Below are 17,536 nucleotides of genomic sequence, written 5' to 3' on the forward strand. Positions count from 1 at the left end.
CGCGGCTCCGATTCAGCCTCCCACGGTCCCGCCACTTGGAAAGCGTCACCGCTCCCCGCCGTGCCGGGAAAAACTGTACTGGAGGCCTTGTTATTCCCAATAAATTGAACGTTTTGCCTCGCCTGCAAGATTTTCATTTCTTTTCTGCCTTGTTACTGAGTTGTTTCCGAAAGGCACCGATTCACGGCCCGGGGCTGTCCGGCCGCGCCGCGGGCGGCCGTTTCGGCAAACAGCCGCCACGGAGGCTCCGGAGCTGCAACCGCAGCCGTCCCGGAGCCCTGGGCGAGGGAATGAGGAGCCTCCGGATCCCAAATCCCACCTCTAACCACCGCCCAGCCCTTTGCACCTCCCATGGGGGAACCCGAGACAAACCCCTTTTTTCCAGCCCCCGGCTCGTGGTTAGCGCCCGGAAGCGGGACCATGGTGGATGGTCCCCAAAATGTTTTTAGGGATGGCGGGATGGCGATGGTCCCCAAAATATTTTACAGCCTGGCAAAGGGCAAGGTGACCCCTGAAATGTGGCAGCTGCAGCATCACAGCATCATCCCTTCAAGGGATGGATGGGGATGCAAAGCCGGAGGTCCCCGATGCCTCCGAAGCCCCGGAGGAGGGACCCCACGAGGATTTGGGGGCCGTGCCCCGCTGCGGGACCACGCTTGCACCCCAGCACCCACGCTGCCGAAGTGGGTTCACCCCTTTGGGTGAGCGATGCTGGCCCCATCCCCATGCCCGTTATCCCCCCTCTCCCGCGCCATCCCGGAGCAGGCGCCGAGATCCCAACCCAACGGTCTGCTTTGGCGACAACGCCGCAGCGCTCCGCTCCCGGCTTGAGCATGTTGCTAAAAAAACCCAAAAATTTAAAGGGGGAGAAAAAAAAAAAAAAAAGCAGCTTTTTAACACGCAAGGGCCTGGCTCCTATAACCAGGATTTCTTCCGCGTCCCAGGCAGCGAGTGAATGGGAGGCAGATGGCCGGACTTGGAACACCTCTGCGCTCCCAACCGCGGAATTATCCCCCTTCAAGCGAAGGAGCGAGATGGAAGGGGGGCGTCTCCAGCCCACCCTGCATCGCCACGAAGCCTCTTGTCATTTATTTTCAGCGGAGGCACCTGCAAGAGGGCGAGGGGAGAGCCCCGCCGCCGGAGCCGTGGCCGGCCGTGCCCCGGGAGGGCTCCGCTGCCAAGCCTGGAGTTTTTGGGACCGGTCCCAGAGCACAAAGAACCCCCTTCCTCCGGTCTGGGGACTCATCCTGGTACCCGAGCGCCTTGAGCCATCCCTGAGAGAGCAGTAGCCAAACAAGCCGGCTGCGAGCCACGGCTCCTATCGCACCTCCTTCCGCTCGCTCCGACCCAGCCGCCCAACCCGCTTCTGGAGGCACCTCCCGGCCCTTCTCGCACCGCTCCGGCCCCTTCGCAAAGCCCCCCTGGAGCTCTCTGACCCCCCCAGCGCCCACCACCCCGACGTCCGGGCGGTGCCAGTCACATTTGCAGCGCCGGGCGATTCCTACGGACCATCTGTGCCACCCGAAATAGCGGGCAGGGGCTTTCCGCACGCTATTATTATTTCTGATGGCATCGCGGGAGAGCCAGGCTGCGGTCCAGGGGGCACGGGGCATGAGCTCCTCTCTCCCGACCCACCCTCCACCACCAGTGGCCGGTCCTCACTGGAAACCAGTGCTCCCTCCGATCTGGCAGCGGATCCGCGTGAGCCATCGCTCGGCGACCAACGGCCACCAGCCCAGCCCGACTCCGAAAAGCCCTTTTTAGGCAGCGGTCCCGTGTCACCGGAGTGCCGCCGGCGAGCGGGACGCCGGCAGCCACCCCCAAGGCTGGGAACGGCGCCGGGTGACTCATCTCCTCGTGCTGCCCAACCTGGAAACGGATCCCTGTAGGGATCCAGCTCTTGGAAAGACCTGGGGAAGCCGGGGGGGGGTCACTCCCATTTGGGGGCATCAGCAGGAACAAGTGGGCAACGACCCTTCCAGGCTGCCCCTGGAAGGATGCGGGCACAAGGGTGTTCCCTTCCTCTCAGGATGCCCCGTTCTCGGTGCTGCACGCCCAGCAAGGCGAGGATGAGGAGCAGGGGGTGCGAAGGGCCGTGGCATCGCTCACCTGCGCTGGCCGGTCTCTGCGGCAGCCCCGGCGACACGGTGTTTCTCTGCAGCGCCGGCTGCTGCGGCGAGAGGAGCCGGGGGTCCGTCAGCGAGGACGTCACCAGGGACTGGGTCACCAGCGAGCTGCCCGGGTTGCTGAACTGCAGCGTGTTTTGGTTGGTCACCGGCACCGTCACGGGCATGGCGAAGTTGGGAGCGGGCACTGTGGACTGAACAGAGAGCGGGGGGTAAAGGGGAGCCGGTGCCGCCGCGGCGAGGAGCCTCATCCTGCATCACAGCAGCAGCAACATCCCACTGCTGGAACAAGGGGGGGGGCAATCTGGGCCCCCCCAAGCCCACATTTCACTGCTGACCAGTGCCACTGTGCGCCCTGCCCATGCCGGAGTGATGCACTGGCACCCGGACCCCACCGGGGGTGACCCACTCGGACACATCAAACCTTTGCCACCGGATGCTTCGGGCTCCTTCAGGCTGTATTTAGGTACCCGCAGTGTTTCCGGGGCAGCCCGTGGAGAGGCAGCTGGAAACTCCCCACGGCACCGCGGTGGGCACCGGCGCAGGGTCTGCCCTCATCAGCTTGGCACTGCCCTTCATCCAAGGGGATTTCACAAGGCCGTTCCTCATCCACTGGGATGGGAAGAGCCCTCCCAACAAGCTGGCAGCGGATCACCAGTTCATGCCGGCACCACTGCCGGTGGCTGAGCACTTGGAAAAGGCTCGTTTTGCCCCACACAGCCCCCGGGTGGCACCGGGATCCAGCCTGGCACCTCTGGGAGCTGCTGGGGAGGAGGAGGAGCTGACCCTGGGGAAGCAGGAGCACGGCTAAAGCCCTACCCTTGGCCTCAGGTCGAGGAGCAGCTTCACCTACCCGCGTCCCCGCTGGAGCCAGGCTCGCCGCGATTATCCTGGTCCGTCTTATGCCACTGATTTGCTCGTCGTTCCCAGGAGCGGGCACCTGCTCAGAGGCTTTAGCCGCGGCTTTGCTAAAGTCCCACTTTAATTTGTTCCAGGCTGGAGACGCAGCCGGATGGGACCGTCACGGAGCCGGGACCCTGCGGCAGCACCGGGGTGGGGTAGGGGCTGGGTGGGGGCTGCTGCCCTGCGGAAATCTGCTCCTCGATGGGTGATTTTCTTTAGGGAATGCCGGGAGGAGGAAGGAGCGGGATGGTGCTCGCCCACACCGCGCTGCCACGGACCCTCCCCACCCGCCTCTCCAGAGCATCGCGTCCTTCGGGGACAACCCATGGCCGCGGGACGGCGGCTCCCAGCTCCGAGGGCCACTGGCCCACCCTTGGCAGGGACTGGGCTTGGTGTTTCCCAGATGGAAAAGCGGGAATGCTGAGCCCTCCCTCTGCTTGGTCCCCGGGGGAGCTTATTCCACCTGGCTGCAAAACTGGGAGGGGGACGTTTTTTTGGGTGTAAACGTGTCTGTGTGCGTGCACAGCCCTGGGAAGGGGAAAGCTGATCCCCCCACCCACGGGTCGCATCTCGAGCAACGCCGCGACGAAGCCGGGGAGGCCGGTGCAGCGACCGGAGAGCGGAGCTGTGCTCTGAATCCGGTATTTATCCCGTTGCACCTTCAAACAAGGGTCGGGCTGATGCCGCCGTGGCGTGTGGCAAGAAGAGCATCCCGGTCCTGGGTGTCCCCCCCCCACCCACCCCACCCCAGGGAGGACCCAGCAGCAAAGGGGGTTCGCACACACCAGCCCAAAATCTGGGGAAGATGCACACGTCAGGCAAAACCCCCGCGGGTTCGGGGCGGTTTTAGGAACGCCGAGGGTTCTCCGGAGCGCACGAGGCTGCGGTTAAGCTTCCCCCGCCGCTGAGTTTGGTTAGTCATGGTCACACACCAAACCAACCCAGCCGGTTAAAATGGGAAAAGCATCTTCTCCCACCGCACACGCTCCCCCCGGCAGCGCCCGGGCCCTCGCTGCACGGGGTGGGGTTTAGTTGGGAAGGGTGGGGGGAAGCCAGATGCGACACCCTGACTCCTGGGCGCCTGGCACCTGAATGCCACCGCTCAGAATCGCTTTTGGGCACCGACTGGTCCTTTCCGGCACGGCCAGATGGTGCCGCCGGTGCTGGGAGCCGGTTTGCAGCCTTCCCTTTGCAGCAGGAAAATAGGGATGCGAAGCAATCCCGGCTTTCCGCGGCTGCTTTGCACCACGGATAAAGCTCTGTCGGCTGTTGGACCTATTCTGCACCGGTGCATCCAGCCGGGGCCGTACCCCCACCCCACCCTGGGTGGAAATCTGCCCCCCACCAGTGAAACCAGTGAGGAAACCCTGGGAGGACGTGGCAGAGCCAAGCGTTGCCGGAGCTAAACTCCCACCCCGGAGCGCCGGACTCGCCGTCATGGCAGGGTACCGGCACCGCGGGCGCCCCGTTCTGCTTCACCACCCCAGTTCTCCCAGGGTTTGGGGCAGAGACCCCCCCACCATGCCGAGGATGGCGATGCAGATTTCAGGAACCTTGGGAGCACTCCTGGAGTGACCTGCTGAGTCAGCAAAATAAGGATTTTTGTGGATTTCACAAGACTTATTTCTCCAGAAAAGCCCCAATTTTAACGTGCGGGGGCTTGCAAAGCACAGAGGGACAGAGGATGGGGTTTTTTTTTTTTGGGGGGGTGGGGTATAATTTTTGCAGTGCTGCAGCCACCCCTTGGAAACGAGCCCTCGTTCTGCTCCCGGCAGCGTTAATTACGGCCGCAGCGACTCGGGGCTAATCCCTCTGCCTGCATCAACCGTCTCTGCTCCCCTGAACTAACAACTAATTCGAAACGTGGCTCCATCCTCCTCCTCCTCCTCCTCCTCCTCCTCCTCCCATCTCCTGACACAAATCCCTGTCCTGATGCCACCCCAGTGACAGCTCCGGGATCACAGGGCTAAAACCTCCCTGGATTTCTGCCACGGCCACCAGCTGCCCCGCGAGGGCTCGGTGGATTTGGGGGGAATTAACGCGGAATCGCCTCAAGCGGCTACGAGTCTCCCAGGGACGCGGGGGGTCGGCACCCGCCACCCGCTCGCGGGAACCCTGGGGGAAAAAATCCTCATTTTGGGGAAAAAAAGAGTGGAAAAGGAGGTTCTTAATCCAATATTTGCAGCAAAGGAGGGGAGAACGGCAACATCCTCCCGCGCTGCCCGAGCCCAGGAGGCTCAGGAACGCTGGAGCTAATGCCAGGGGCTGATCCTGCTTCTGTGGGTGGGAGACAGGAGGGACCCTTGAGGTCCCCCCCTCCCCATCAGATCTGGGTGCTCTCGGGGCTGCGGGGGCTGCAGGCATCGGCTCCCACGGCACGGCGCGGCTCCGAAGCAAAGCCATGCAAAACCCCCCCCCTCCCCATCACCTGGGGAGGGGAAAAGGCAGCGGGATGGGTTTTGAGGGGGGCAGGGTCGGGGGGGGGCGCTGCAGACCACCAGCTACTCACTGCGAGCCGGTAACTCTGCATCATTTTATCAAACTCCTCATCAATCTTTTTATATTTCTCTTCCGTCTGCGGGGTCAATGCAAACACTTCGTCCCCTTCCGGGCTCTCGCATTCCCTGTGCTTCTTGTTCAGCGCCTGGTTACGGTCGGGGACGGACGGACGGACACGGGGACGGGGGTGTCGGGGAGGGATTCGAACAGAAGAAAAAAAACAAAACAAAAAAAAAAAAGAACATATAATGAAGGTTTTCCAGCCAAGGGGCAGTACTTACACCGTATCGCTTGAACAGGATATCCAGGTCCTCGCTGCCTTTACGGTATTTATCCTCCATCAACGGGCTCTGGTCTATGGAGTCGTCGCCGTCGGGCTCGGGGCTGTCACAGCCGTTAAAACCTTTCTTTCTTAACGTCTGAAAACACAACCGGGACAGGTTTGAGGTCTGGGAGTTGGGGCAAGGGGGATGGGGAACACGGGCAGGTCATCCCCACCGCGTACCCCAAAACATCCCCCCGGACCGTTAACGAGGAGTCGCCCAAATTAACACCTTCGCCCCAAGATGTTGTTGACCTCAGAGAGGTGGAAGAGTCAGGATGTGGCTCTCGGGTCTCCAATTAAGGAATTAACAAGGTGGGGATGGAGGGAGAGAAACTGCTCTGCTTTCAAAGGAGCTGTTTACGCCGCAGTTGAATTTGGCCCCGGATGCATTCATCACCGACAATCACTGCGACGATGAGGAGGGGAAATAACTCCCCAAAAATCCCAAAAGTTCCTCTTTCACGCTCCGTAGTCGATTTGCAGATCGCGTCCCCCGCCTGCGTTTAATCACTCAATTTTCAAAATACCAAAAGCGATTAACCATCACCCGCCAATTTATTCATTTTTATTATTTTATTTTTTTTTTAGAAGTCAAAGCTACAGAATTTCCTGGAAGTCTCCGTCTCTTTTCCTGCCAAATTCAGCAAAGAGGTGTGGGGGGGGGGGGGGAAAGAAAGGGAAAAAAAAAAAAGAGCTTTGACAATTCTCCTCTGTCTTCCTAAACAGTAATAAACATCTTTATTTTGAGGCCAAACGTATCCTTTGTGATCATAATTTTAATTAATAAAAATAATAAATGTCCACATCCGTGTCCAGCTCCACCAGCGAAGGATCCGGGTCGTGCGTCACGGCGGTGGGATCTGAATCCCTGTTGGGTGTTACCAACAAATCCCGTTACCTCCTAATTATTACTTAATTACCTAATAATAATACCTAATACCCCTAATTCGTGTTATTTGTTGTGTCTTTACAGGGAAGGGTAGTGGGAATCCGAGTCATTGGCACAAACGGGAGGTTCCCAGGACTTTTTCTGCAGGTTCCCGAGGATTTTCCCCTATTATTTTGCTATTTTTGTACGTGTCCTTGCTTGTTCTCAGAATAGACCAAGAAGAAAAAAAAGGCACCGGTGCTGTTGGTGGGGAAGGAACAGCTTTGCCTTTTTTTTTTTTTTTGAGGATTTTTTTTTCCCAGAACCTTTTGTTTCGCCAACGCAGCCGAAAGGCGGAAAGTTGAGCCCTTCTTTAAAATAATTTTTTTTTTTTAAAAAAAAAGGTAATTCTTTTTTTCCTCCTTCTCTTTCTCTTTCAGAGGCGAAATGGAAAAAGCCGTTCCATGAGCAGTGGAAGGGATGAAGCTGGGTTTCCTGCGGGTGCGTGCGAAGGGTGCCGGCTGTGGAGACTCTCCAGTGTCTAATATGGGGCTGGGCCCAGCAGCGATTCTCTTTGCAGGGACAGGAACGGGATCTCTGGCCTCTGGCCTCCCATCCCTGGGTGGGAAGGGTGAAGGAAATCCCTCGCATCCATGGAAGCTCTTCTGTGCCAAGAGGAGAGTCCTGCCCATGGGTTGGGCAATCCCAAGCACAAGTACGGGCCGGCGGAGAATGGATGGAGAGCAGCCCCGAGGAGAAGGACTTGGGGGTGTTGGGTGATAAGAAGCTCAACAGCAGAAGGACATGGAGCTGCTGCAGCGGGGCCAGAGGAGGCCACGGAGATGATCCGAGGGCTGGAGCACCTCTGCTCTGGAGACAGGCTGGGAGAGTTGGGGCTGTTCAGCCTGGAGAAGAGAAGGCTCCGGGGAGACCTTCCAGCACCTCCCAGTGCCTAAAGGGGCTCCAGGAAAGCTGGAGAGGGGCTTTGGACACGGGTGTGGAGTGAAAATGTCTGGAAAGCTCTGATTTCTTTAGCAGAAGCTGGTGCTGCTCTATGGTGTCAGATCCCCCCACCCTATTGGGAGTCCCCCCATGGCAGGATCCTGCTGCAGGTCCTGCTCCTCCAGGCAACGCTCCCGCGGTCCCAGCTCCCCCAGGAGCAGATTTCCAACCCGGAGAGGGTGAGAGAGGAGCAGGAAACGCAGAACATGTGGGAAGAAACGATGCCAGACCTGGATGCGGGTGACTTCCCTTAGAGGGGGGAGAGACTCAACAGCCCCGGGCTTTGGGGAAGCCTGGATGAGGATGAGGATGAGAATGAGGATGAGGATGAGGATGAAGATGAGGATGAGGATGAAGACGAGGATGAGGATGAAGACGAGGATGAGGATGAGGATGAGGATGAAGATAAAGATGAGGATGAGGATGAGGATGAAGACGAGGATGAGGATGAGGATGAAGATAAAGATGAGGATGAGGATGAGGATGAGGATGAGGATGAAGATGAGGATGAGGATGAGGGTGAGGATGAGGATGAGGATGAAGATGAGGATGAAGATGAGGATGAGAGTGAGGATGAGGCACCAGCAGCTGTCTCTGCACTTTGCCACCTCCCCAGCATCCTGCAAAACGCCTGATTTTACGCACCCTGAGGAACAACAACCCCCGGCAGCAGAATTAGAGAAAAATCAGCCTTTCCCCCTCCCGGGCCATTCAGCCAAGGGAAGGAAAGAAAGGGCTGCGTGACTCAAACTGGTTCTGCTGCATCCCCGTGCCCGGCCAGCTCTGCTCTCCTCCAAGTCCCTTCCCAGCAACTGGCACGTCAGCCGGGCTGCGGGGAAACGAGAAGCGACAGCGAGGAGCAAAGCCGGCGTGATCCCGGCCCCGGCGCGCACGTGGCACCCAGCGTGCCTGTCCGGGGGCCTCGGCTGTCCCCCGCCTGATTAAGGAAACCCCCCTCTCTGCAGCGAGAGAGATTTTCTCAGACTTAAAAGCTTGCGATGGCCACGGCTTTGCCGGGCACGGAGAGAGCCGCGGGGGTTGCGTGGCTGAATCCCGCTGCCGATCGCCGGCGCGGCTGAAAGGTGGGGGTGCTGCCGTGGAGGATGGGCCCCAAAAGGCAGGAGATGGGCCCCAAAAGGCAGGAGATGGCCCCAAAAGGCAAAGGATGGTCCCCAAAAGGTGGAGGATGGTCCCCAAAAGGCAGGAGATGGCCCCAAAAAGCAAAGGATGGGCCCCAAAAGGTGGAGGATGAGACCCAAAAGGCAGGAGATGGCCCCAAAAGGCAAAGGATGGTCCTCAAAAAAGGAGAGATGGGCCCCAAAAGGCAGGAGATGGCCCCAAAAGGCGCAAGAGATGGGTTCCAAAAGGCAAAGGATGGTCCCCAAAAAGGTGGAGGATGAGACCCAAAAGGCAGAGATGGGCCCCAAAGGCAGGAGATGGGTCCAAAAGGCAAAGGATGGTCCTCAAAAGGCAGAGGATGGTCCCCAAAGGCAAGGATGGTCCTCAAAAGGCAGGAGATGGGCCCCAAAAGGCAGGAGATGGGCCCCAAAAGGCAGGAGATGGCCCCAAAAGGCAAAGGATGGTCCAAAAGGCAAAGGATGGGCCCCAAAAGGCAGGGGATGCCCCAAAAGGCAGGAGATGGCCCCAAAAGGCAAAGGATGGTCCCCAAAAGGTGGAGGATGATCCCCAAAAGGCAGGAGATGGCCCCAAAAAGCAAAGGATGGGCCCCAAAAGGTGGAGGATGAGACCCAAAAGGCAGGAGATGGCCCCATAAGGCAAAGGATGGTCCTCAAAAGGCAGGAGATGGGCCCCAAAAGGCAGGAGATGGCCCCAAAAGGCGCAAGAGATGGGTTCCAAAAGGCAAAGGATGGTCCCCAAAAGGTGGAGGATGAGACCCAAAAGGCAGGAGATGGGCCCCAAAAGGCAGGAGATGGGTCCAAAAGGCAAAGGATGGTCCTCAAAAGGCAGAGGATGGTCCCCAAAAGGCAAAGGATGGTCCTCAAAAGGCAGGAGATGGGCCCCAAAAGGCAGGAGATGGCCCCAAAAGGCAAAGGATGGTCCAAAAGGCAAAGGATGGGCCCCAAAAGGCAGGAGATGGGCCCCAAAAGGCAGGAGATGGCCCCAAAAGGCAAAGGATGGTCCCCAAAAGGTGGAGGATGATCCCCAAAAGGCAGGAGATGGCCCCAAAAAGCAAAGGATGGGCCCCAAAAGGTGGAGGATGAGACCCAAAAGGCAGGAGATGGCCCCATAAGGCAAAGGATGGTCCTCAAAAGGCAGGAGATGGGCCCCAAAAGGCAGGAGATGGCCCCAAAAGGCGCAAGAGATGGGTTCCAAAAGGCAAAGGATGGTCCCCAAAAGGTGGAGGATGAGACCCAAAAGGCAGGAGATGGGCCCCAAAAGGCAGGAGATGGGCCCCAAAAGGCAGGAGATGGCCCCAAAAGGCAAAGGATGGTCCTCAAAAGGCAGGAGATGGGTCCCAAGAGGCAGGAGATGGCCCCAAAAGGCAAAGGATGGGTCCCAAAAGGCAAAGGATGGGCCCCAAAAGGCAAAGGATGGTCCCCAAAAGGTGGAGGATGGTCCCCAAAAGGCAGGAGATGGCCCCAAAAGGCAGCCGGGGTGTTGAACCCGTCTTGAACCGGAGCCGGGTACGCTCATCCCGGAGCAGCTCTGCCTCTCAATATCCTGTGGGACAAACCTCGTGCAGCCGGTGATGGGGTGACCCCCGTGCAGATGGCACCACCCCAGGACCCCCCCCAAAAAAAAAGGGCATCTCACATTTACTGTTGTTTTAAAACATAATTCGAACCGACCAGCTTGTACCGCCCGGCCGTGGTGGCACCAGCACCTTTGGCCCCTGGAGCCCCCCAGCCTGGGGGGCTTAAAATCCACTTAAAATGATATTTGGTAGCAAATTCCCAGCTGGTGCTTTTGTGGCTCGATACATGCTCGATGCCGGCGAAGCTTCGAGGATGTGAAGACACCGTTGGAAGGGTCAAGTTCAACCAGGAGCCACCAAGAAACACGAGATAAAGCGGGTGTGTGCGCAGTGGGGCCAGAGCCAGGGCGGTGGGACCCGGCGCGGGCGAGGGGAGATGGCGAAGGGGGGAGATGGCAATCAGCACCGGGAGCGGGAAGGGTCTCCCGGGGTGCAGGATTGGGAGAAAAAAGAGGAAAAAATCTTCAAGCAGCCCCAACCCTGCTCCAAGATGAGATGAGGATGAGGAGGGACGCTCAAGCAGCATCAAACCCCTCCAAAACGTCGCTCCGAGGCGGCTCCGCTGGCGAGACGTGCCGAGCCGGGCGTGTTTGGGCTCTTCTTCTTGCCATCCACCGACATCCTGCCGCTCCCGATGTTCCTCTCCTCGGCTTTGGATGCCGCCCCAGCTCTCCATGTGGCGCAAACACAGGATTCCTTTGGGTGCCAAGGACGGCGCGCGACTCGCCGGCTTGGGAGTGTTTGCATCTTGGACCATACGGGAACGGAGAACGCTGCCCAAAATGTTTACGGTATTTTTAGGCCAAGACAAATCTGTCGGACGCCGCGAGCGCCGCAGCCGGAGCATCCCGGAGAGGCGGCGCGAGGCTGCGCCGACAAGCGCGGCAGGGAACCGCGCCGGCCAGACCCCGGCGTTTTCACGGTGGACGGGCACTACCTGCCTCAAACGGGCCAAAAAGGACGTTTTTGAGCCATTTCTGGGGCCCGAACGCAGCCGTGCGCTGGTGGAACCGTCTCCAAACCCTGGTGAGGACAGTGCTGGTTGCTCGGCCACGGCTCAAACTGCTTCTGCTGCGGCGGCAGAACTGGGTGGACAATGAGGTGAAAACCTTCAGTCCAAACCTCTCAAAAAGATGTGTTTTGCAGAGAAAAAAAGAAAAAAACCCCAAGATTTAGGAGGTAGGTCGTTGGTTTTTTTTCCTTTTCCATGAAACCAAAGAGAAGAACCAAAGGGATTCCAGGGTGCTCCAGCTCTCACCTTCGTGGCACTGCCATGGCAGAGGATGCAACCGATGGCCAAGATGCTGCCAGCCCCCTCCCGCGAGCCAAACTGCCCGTGCTCGCGCCCAGCGTGGTGCCCTCGGCACTGGTGGAGTTGGTTGGGCTGGACTCGCCATCCTTGGAGACCCACAAATGCAGTTGGCCAAGCCTTGAGCAACCTCGTCTACGCGTGAGGTTGGCCGTGCTTTGAGCAGAGGTTGGACCAGAGGCACCCAAAGGTCCTTCCCAACCTGAATCACTCTATGATTTAGCCGCTGGTGCCCTCCTCCAACCCCACCGTGCGCGTCCGAAACAACGGACAGGGGCAACACCACCAACTGCACCGAGGCACCGCGGTGCAGCAACCCCGGAGATGCCTCCAAAACCATCCCATGGTTTTCCTGGACCATGGGGAACGTCCCACAAAGCCAACCTGCACCTCGATTTGATGTCAGTAGATCAAGACAGAACTCAAGACAGCTTCAAACTCTACCACCCAGCCCCAAGTATCTTTGTAGGCTGGACCAAGAAGTGGCAAAATCAGGTTGGTATCAAGTGTTGCTCCCATCCCCACCCTACACCGACCTCCTGCATCCAGCTGCAGTGCCGGACCCGGCCCTGGCTCCACCCAACGGCAAAGCCGGGGAGAAGATGGGTGGCCTCACCTCGATGATGTCCGCGTTGGTCCGGCTCTCGTGGGGCTCGTTGTACTCGGTGTACTTGAGCAGCACCTTGTCCATGTCGGTGCTGGCGTACTGGAACAGCTTGTTGGAGTGGTTGAAGATGATGAGGGCGATCTCGCAGTCGCACAGGACGCTCAGCTCGTAGGCTTTCTTCATCAAGCCGAACTTGCGCTTGGTGAAGGTCACCTGAAAGCAAGGAGAGCCGCGGTCAGAAGCCGTGTCCACGCTGCCACGGACCCGACACCTCCTGGAGAAAACTGGGATGACCACTGGAGGAAAGGAGAAAGGAAGGGGACGGCAGAGGGAACCTTCTGTCCTCAGTTTCCCCAACTGGACAACCATCCCACGCTCTCCTCTCTCACCTCCCTCTTCCAACCGGTTGGTATCGCTGCCTATTTTGGGATCCTCCAAAGGCCGACGCTTCCCAAGCGCAGAGATGATTATCGGCGCTGGAAATCGCACGTTGCCAAATCAGGAGAAAATAAATTTCAGCAAAATCCCCAGCAGAGCTGCCATCTGGCCGGGGGCTGCGGGTTCTCAGGGTGGGTTTGTTTTTTTTCCCCAAGTCAAATATTCAAGCAGCAGCAGATCTCATCCTCGCTCGCCAGCACCCAACCCCGGTGCTGCTCTGCTCCCCCATCCCTGATCCCCCCTCCTGCATCCCAGCACCCAGATCTCTCTGGAGGCTGCACCCCCCCGGGGCACCCTGAGCCCCCCACAGCGGGCACCCGCCCGGCTGCTGCCTCCCTCTTGTCCTCAGAATCTCATCGGGGCATTTTTCCGTGTCCATCCGAGGTCACGGCGCTGCCGACTGCATCCTCCATCCCCCCACCATCGTTAGAGCCATCGGCTAACGAGGCGTCCCTCACGGGCCCGATCCTGGCGAGCTGGGGGACAGGGATGGAGCCGGGCGCGGGCTCCGAAACCCGTTCCAGACACTGGGAAGACACTGGGTGGCATTTCCCAGCTCTCGCCGCGACGTTCCTAACAGGACCCAGCGGGAAGGGAGGGGGCTGGTTTGGGGGTCTCCATCCTGGAGACGGCCACCAAAGGTCCTTCACCCCCCACCGCCGCGAGGAACAGGACGCTGCTGGGCGAAGGCGCGATGCTCGGCCACGGCCCTCTTCAGAAATGATAAAAAAAGGGAAAAAAAAGGAAAATAAAAGGGAAGGAGGTCACGGCTTTGCTTTAAGCACCATTCTCGAGGGCCACGTGGCCCAGGGAAGGGGGTGATGCGATACCACCAGCAGCACCCGGCACCCACCCCGCGCCGAGCACCCCTGGAGATGCGGCCGCAGGGTGCGGGGACCCACCCGCCCCTCCCCACCATTGCCCAGGGATGATTAAGCCGTAACGAGATTCGGCTCTAATCACCAAACCTAATCATGGGGCCGGCACCCCGCGCCGCCGCTACCTGCCACGTGTGCCCGCTCACATTGCCAGTGCCCGCCCCGGCTCTGGCACGCTGTGACGCTAATTAAATTTCTCCAGGGCCGGTGCCATCGGTGATTCCACCTCCCTGGTGGCACCACAGGTCTCTCAGCCACCCAAAATCACCGGCCCTGGCTGCTCCCAGGACTCGGACTGAGCTGGCAGTGCCACACCACAGCCCGTGCCACACCGTATGACTTCACAGGGACGCGGCTGCGGTGACCTGGCTGTGGTTTTGCTCTGGCAGCCCATGGCAGGACAGGCAGTAAACCCAAACTGGGCTCCCCAGTAGCGTTTCTGGACTCGTGTGCCCGGCAGAGACCAGCTGCCCCGCCGCAGCCTGGCATGACGGACCCAACCGTGCCCCACCGTGCCAGCCCCGCTGCTCTGGCTCACAGTCAGAGCAGCCCAAGTTGCTCTCGAGAGGAAAAGACGTGGCGTCTCCACCAAGATGACGTTGTCTCTGCAGCCACCGGTGCCGGGGACACCTCACCAAAAACACCGCGCCGCGTGCCGCGACCCGCTCGGCCACCGAGACCGGAGGCAACGGGGTGAGGCCACGGTGTGCGAGCACGGGGACAGCTCTTGGCCACGGAGACCAGACCCAAGCGTGGCTTTGGCATCGCCCTGGAGCGACGAAGGGCACCATGGGCTTCCCTGCCCCAAACCAACCAACGACCCGAGCGGAGCCGCGCGCAACCCGAAGCACCGAATCGCCCCTCTCCGGACGAGGGGATATTCCCTCCGCAGATGTGGACAGGGTGGAGGAGCATCCCTCTGCCTGGGCACCCCCTGGGCAGGGAAAAGCAAAGATTTGCCACTTAACCAGCCCCGTTGCACAAACCCCCCCCACCCTTGCACATCCACCCGCCACCGAAACCCCAAACCTTCCCCTGCCGCCGCGCACGAGCCTGGTCTGGAAGAATTAACCTTCTAAGACTAAGAGGGTAATCAAATCTCATGCTTCAGGGCGTAAGCCGATCACCGAAGGGGTCAGGAAGGAATTACTGCCCCACAGAAGGGGATTTTTGCCTTTCCCCTGACACGGACCATATTGGCGGTTGCCAGAGGCGGCGGGTCGGCGCTGACGGGCTGATGGTCTGATCTGTTATGGCAAATCCTCTCCAGTAATTCCTCTAACGACATTACTGACTCTTACTTCTCTCCCACCCTGGGTTTGGCTTCTGCTGTAATTCCAGTCTCCTCCGCGCGGGCTCGTGGCCCGTGCACCCGCGGGTGGCAGCACCCGGGGCGTCCACAGGGTCGGACTCGCTGATGGTTGGGTGCGGGAAGAGCTTGACCTGGGATGGCTTTGGAGAGCCCCTGTTCAACCTCAGCTCCTCCAGAGCTTCGCAACACCTCGGTGGCCCCGAACCACCGCTACCGATGACCGTCACGGTCATTGAGCGCGGCTCAGCCTCCATCTCCTTGCACAACTGTCGGTGAACCCCTCCTTCTCCGGCACACTCAGGCTCTATCCCATTCCCCATCCCTCTCCTGACACACGCAAGTGCCACCAGAGTCACCCAGGTGCCAGCACACGCCGCGGCCGGTGCACGCTCGCCCACCATGGCCGGAGCTGCAAGACCACGCCAGCGGCCACATGCACGTGGACACTTCTCATCTCCAATCTGCAACGCCAGCAAGAGAGGAAGAGGAAGGAGATGAAGCAAGATGGGGTGTTTCTGAGCCCAGAAACCAGATCCTGGCATAGTTCAAAGCAGGGGGGGGTGATAACCCCCTTTGCAGAGGGGTGAGATGCTCCGGCCGCAGCGGATGGAGCAGATCAGGAACCTGCTGCCCGGAGCAGCCGTCAGTCACGGACCGTCCTCTCCTCTCGCCGCGTCCTCGTTTCCCAAAGAAAGGGAGCGGTGAAAAATAATTGATTGCCAAGCTGGCGCTGCCGACTAATTAACCAGCTGCTGCTTCGCTGACACCCGACTTCAGCAGGGCCAGGGTTTGGGAAGAGCACAGGGATACGTGCCACGCTCGGGCGGGCGGATGGGTTTTGGAAGCACCAGCCCAGCCAGGGACGTGGCTGCTGTTATGGGAAAAACCAACGTCCCCCCGACCCGGGAACTGGGATTTGGGGACAACTCGTGACATCTGTGACGTGCTAAAACCGCGGCACCGGGCTGTGCCAAGCGATGCCCGCTGCCGAAACCAACCTGGGCTCGGCTCGGCTGCGGAGACCTCGGCGAGGGTCTGCACCCCCAGCCCCCCTCGGCCAAAGCCTGCCCCGAGGAGCAGCAAAACCTCCCCCCAAAAAACCATCTCCCACCGCCTCCGCTCCCGCTTTTGGCAGAGAAACACCACTTTCCTTTCCCCACGGCTCGTACGCCAGGGCTGTGCCATCAGCCTCCGGCATTACCAAATATTTTCCATTTGTTTGAACTTCTACCGGGGCTCCGAGAGCTGCAGCAACTCCCTCCGCCCCGTAAAACACGCTCCAGCTTCTTTAACAACCCCATAACGCCCCATTTCCTGCTAATTATGGCAATAAACGGCGCCACCAGCAACCGGGACATTATCAAAACCCATTTTCTGCCCATCCCATCCCACCCCCACCACTAAATAAAGCCATAATGAAGAAAATCTGCAATTTTCTATTGTTTGGCCACGAAGCAACAAACTGATCCATCCAAATCCGTTATTTGCCACTTTTTAAGCATTAGGAATATATATACATGTTTTTTTTTTTTTTTCTGGAATATAAAGTAGGAGAAAGGAAACGTGGCAGGACACGCGGTGGTGGCCGAGCCATGGATCTGCTGAGCCAAACTCCAGGACCACGGGAAGCCACGGAGCAAAGGGACTTGCCTGAAAGTCTCGTGGTTACGGGGAAACACATCCACGGAGTCGTCACAGAGCGACCGTGGCGCGGCAAAGCGTCGGTCCGACTCAAGGAACACGTAAATTAGGGAAAAATCTGGGGTTTGGGGTTTTTTTCCAAGATACTCGCATGTATTTCTACACGTGCGTGTTTAGGGCTTGGCTTCAACGGAGCACAAAGGAAAAAAAAAAAACCTGGATCCATATAAGTATTCAATTAAAAAAAAAAAAAAGAATAATTTGGGTTGTTTGCGCTCGGAATACGGATACTTGTTGTGGCTGTTTTTTATTGGAAAAACCTCACGGAAAACGTCAACTGAAATATATTTTCTGCAAGACAAAAATAAAGTGAAAAAAGTAAAAAAAAAAAAAGGGGGGGGAACTAACTGGAGAAGACACTTTTTTCTGGAAAAGCACTTAGATGGAAACGGCGCGAGGATGAGGAGCGATGGCTGGGGGGGGGGCTGCGGCTGCGGCAAAACGGGGCCGTTTGCCACGTTTTGGGGACCCGCCTTTCCCCCATCTGCTTCGTTTTAGGGGTTGGGAGAAAAAAGCACCAGTGGGTCCGAAACGGGCTGGAAATGGGCTGTTTGAAGCAGAATCCTTAAAATATCCGCCGGGAAAGGGAAGGCACCCACCTGCCGGTTGCGCTCGTCCGTGATCCGCTGGATCTGGATCTTTTTTCTCCCCATCTTCTCCGGAAATCCTCAGCGCACCCGGGGCCGGCTTGGGTTGAGGGGAGGGGAAAAGTGACCCCCCTTTTAAAAGGCTTTCATTAAAGAGCAGGGGGGGCTTGTGTGGTTTGTTGGTTTGTTTTTTTTTTTTTTCCAGGGGAAGGGGATGAAAAACCAACCAAAAAAAGTCAAAATAAAAGGGAAAAAGGAGAGTTTG

At 58.6% G+C, this 17,536-nt stretch overlaps 2 protein-coding genes across 6 annotated transcripts in view; both read right to left on the reverse strand.

Moving 5' to 3' along the window:
• MEF2D (myocyte enhancer factor 2D) overlaps nt 1-17,337 on the reverse strand; it is a 29,850-nt gene extending 12,513 nt beyond the window's left edge. For 3 of the 5 annotated variants that reach the window (XM_086630429.1, XM_086630430.1, XM_086630428.1), the window contains exons 1-4: nt 17,284-17,337; nt 12,365-12,568; nt 5,810-5,947; nt 2,110-2,320 (exon numbers count right to left, since the gene is read on the reverse strand). In XM_086630429.1, coding sequence (XP_086486555.1) covers nt 2,110-2,320; nt 5,810-5,947; nt 12,365-12,568; nt 17,284-17,337 — 607 coding nt within the window. Of the gene's footprint in view, nt 1-2,105; nt 2,321-5,538; nt 5,674-5,809; nt 5,948-12,364; nt 12,569-17,283 lie in introns of all 5 variants that reach the window. The other 2 variants (XM_086630431.1, XM_086630432.1) reach the window with 2 other exon arrangements.
• A 15-nt stretch (nt 17,338-17,352) lies between these two features.
• Nucleotides 17,353-17,536, reverse strand: part of LOC147526117 (kin of IRRE-like protein 1) — an 11,191-nt gene continuing 11,007 nt past the window's right edge. Inside the window, exon 6 of the mRNA XM_086630336.1 lies at nt 17,353-17,371. Coding sequence (XP_086486462.1) covers nt 17,353-17,371 — 19 coding nt within the window. The remainder of the gene's footprint in view (nt 17,372-17,536) is intronic.

The sequence above is a fragment of the Tauraco erythrolophus genome, assembly GCF_009769465.1.
Source record: "Tauraco erythrolophus isolate bTauEry1 chromosome 30 unlocalized genomic scaffold, bTauEry1.pri scaffold_44_arrow_ctg1, whole genome shotgun sequence".
Lineage (NCBI taxonomy): Eukaryota > Metazoa > Chordata > Aves > Musophagiformes > Musophagidae > Tauraco > Tauraco erythrolophus.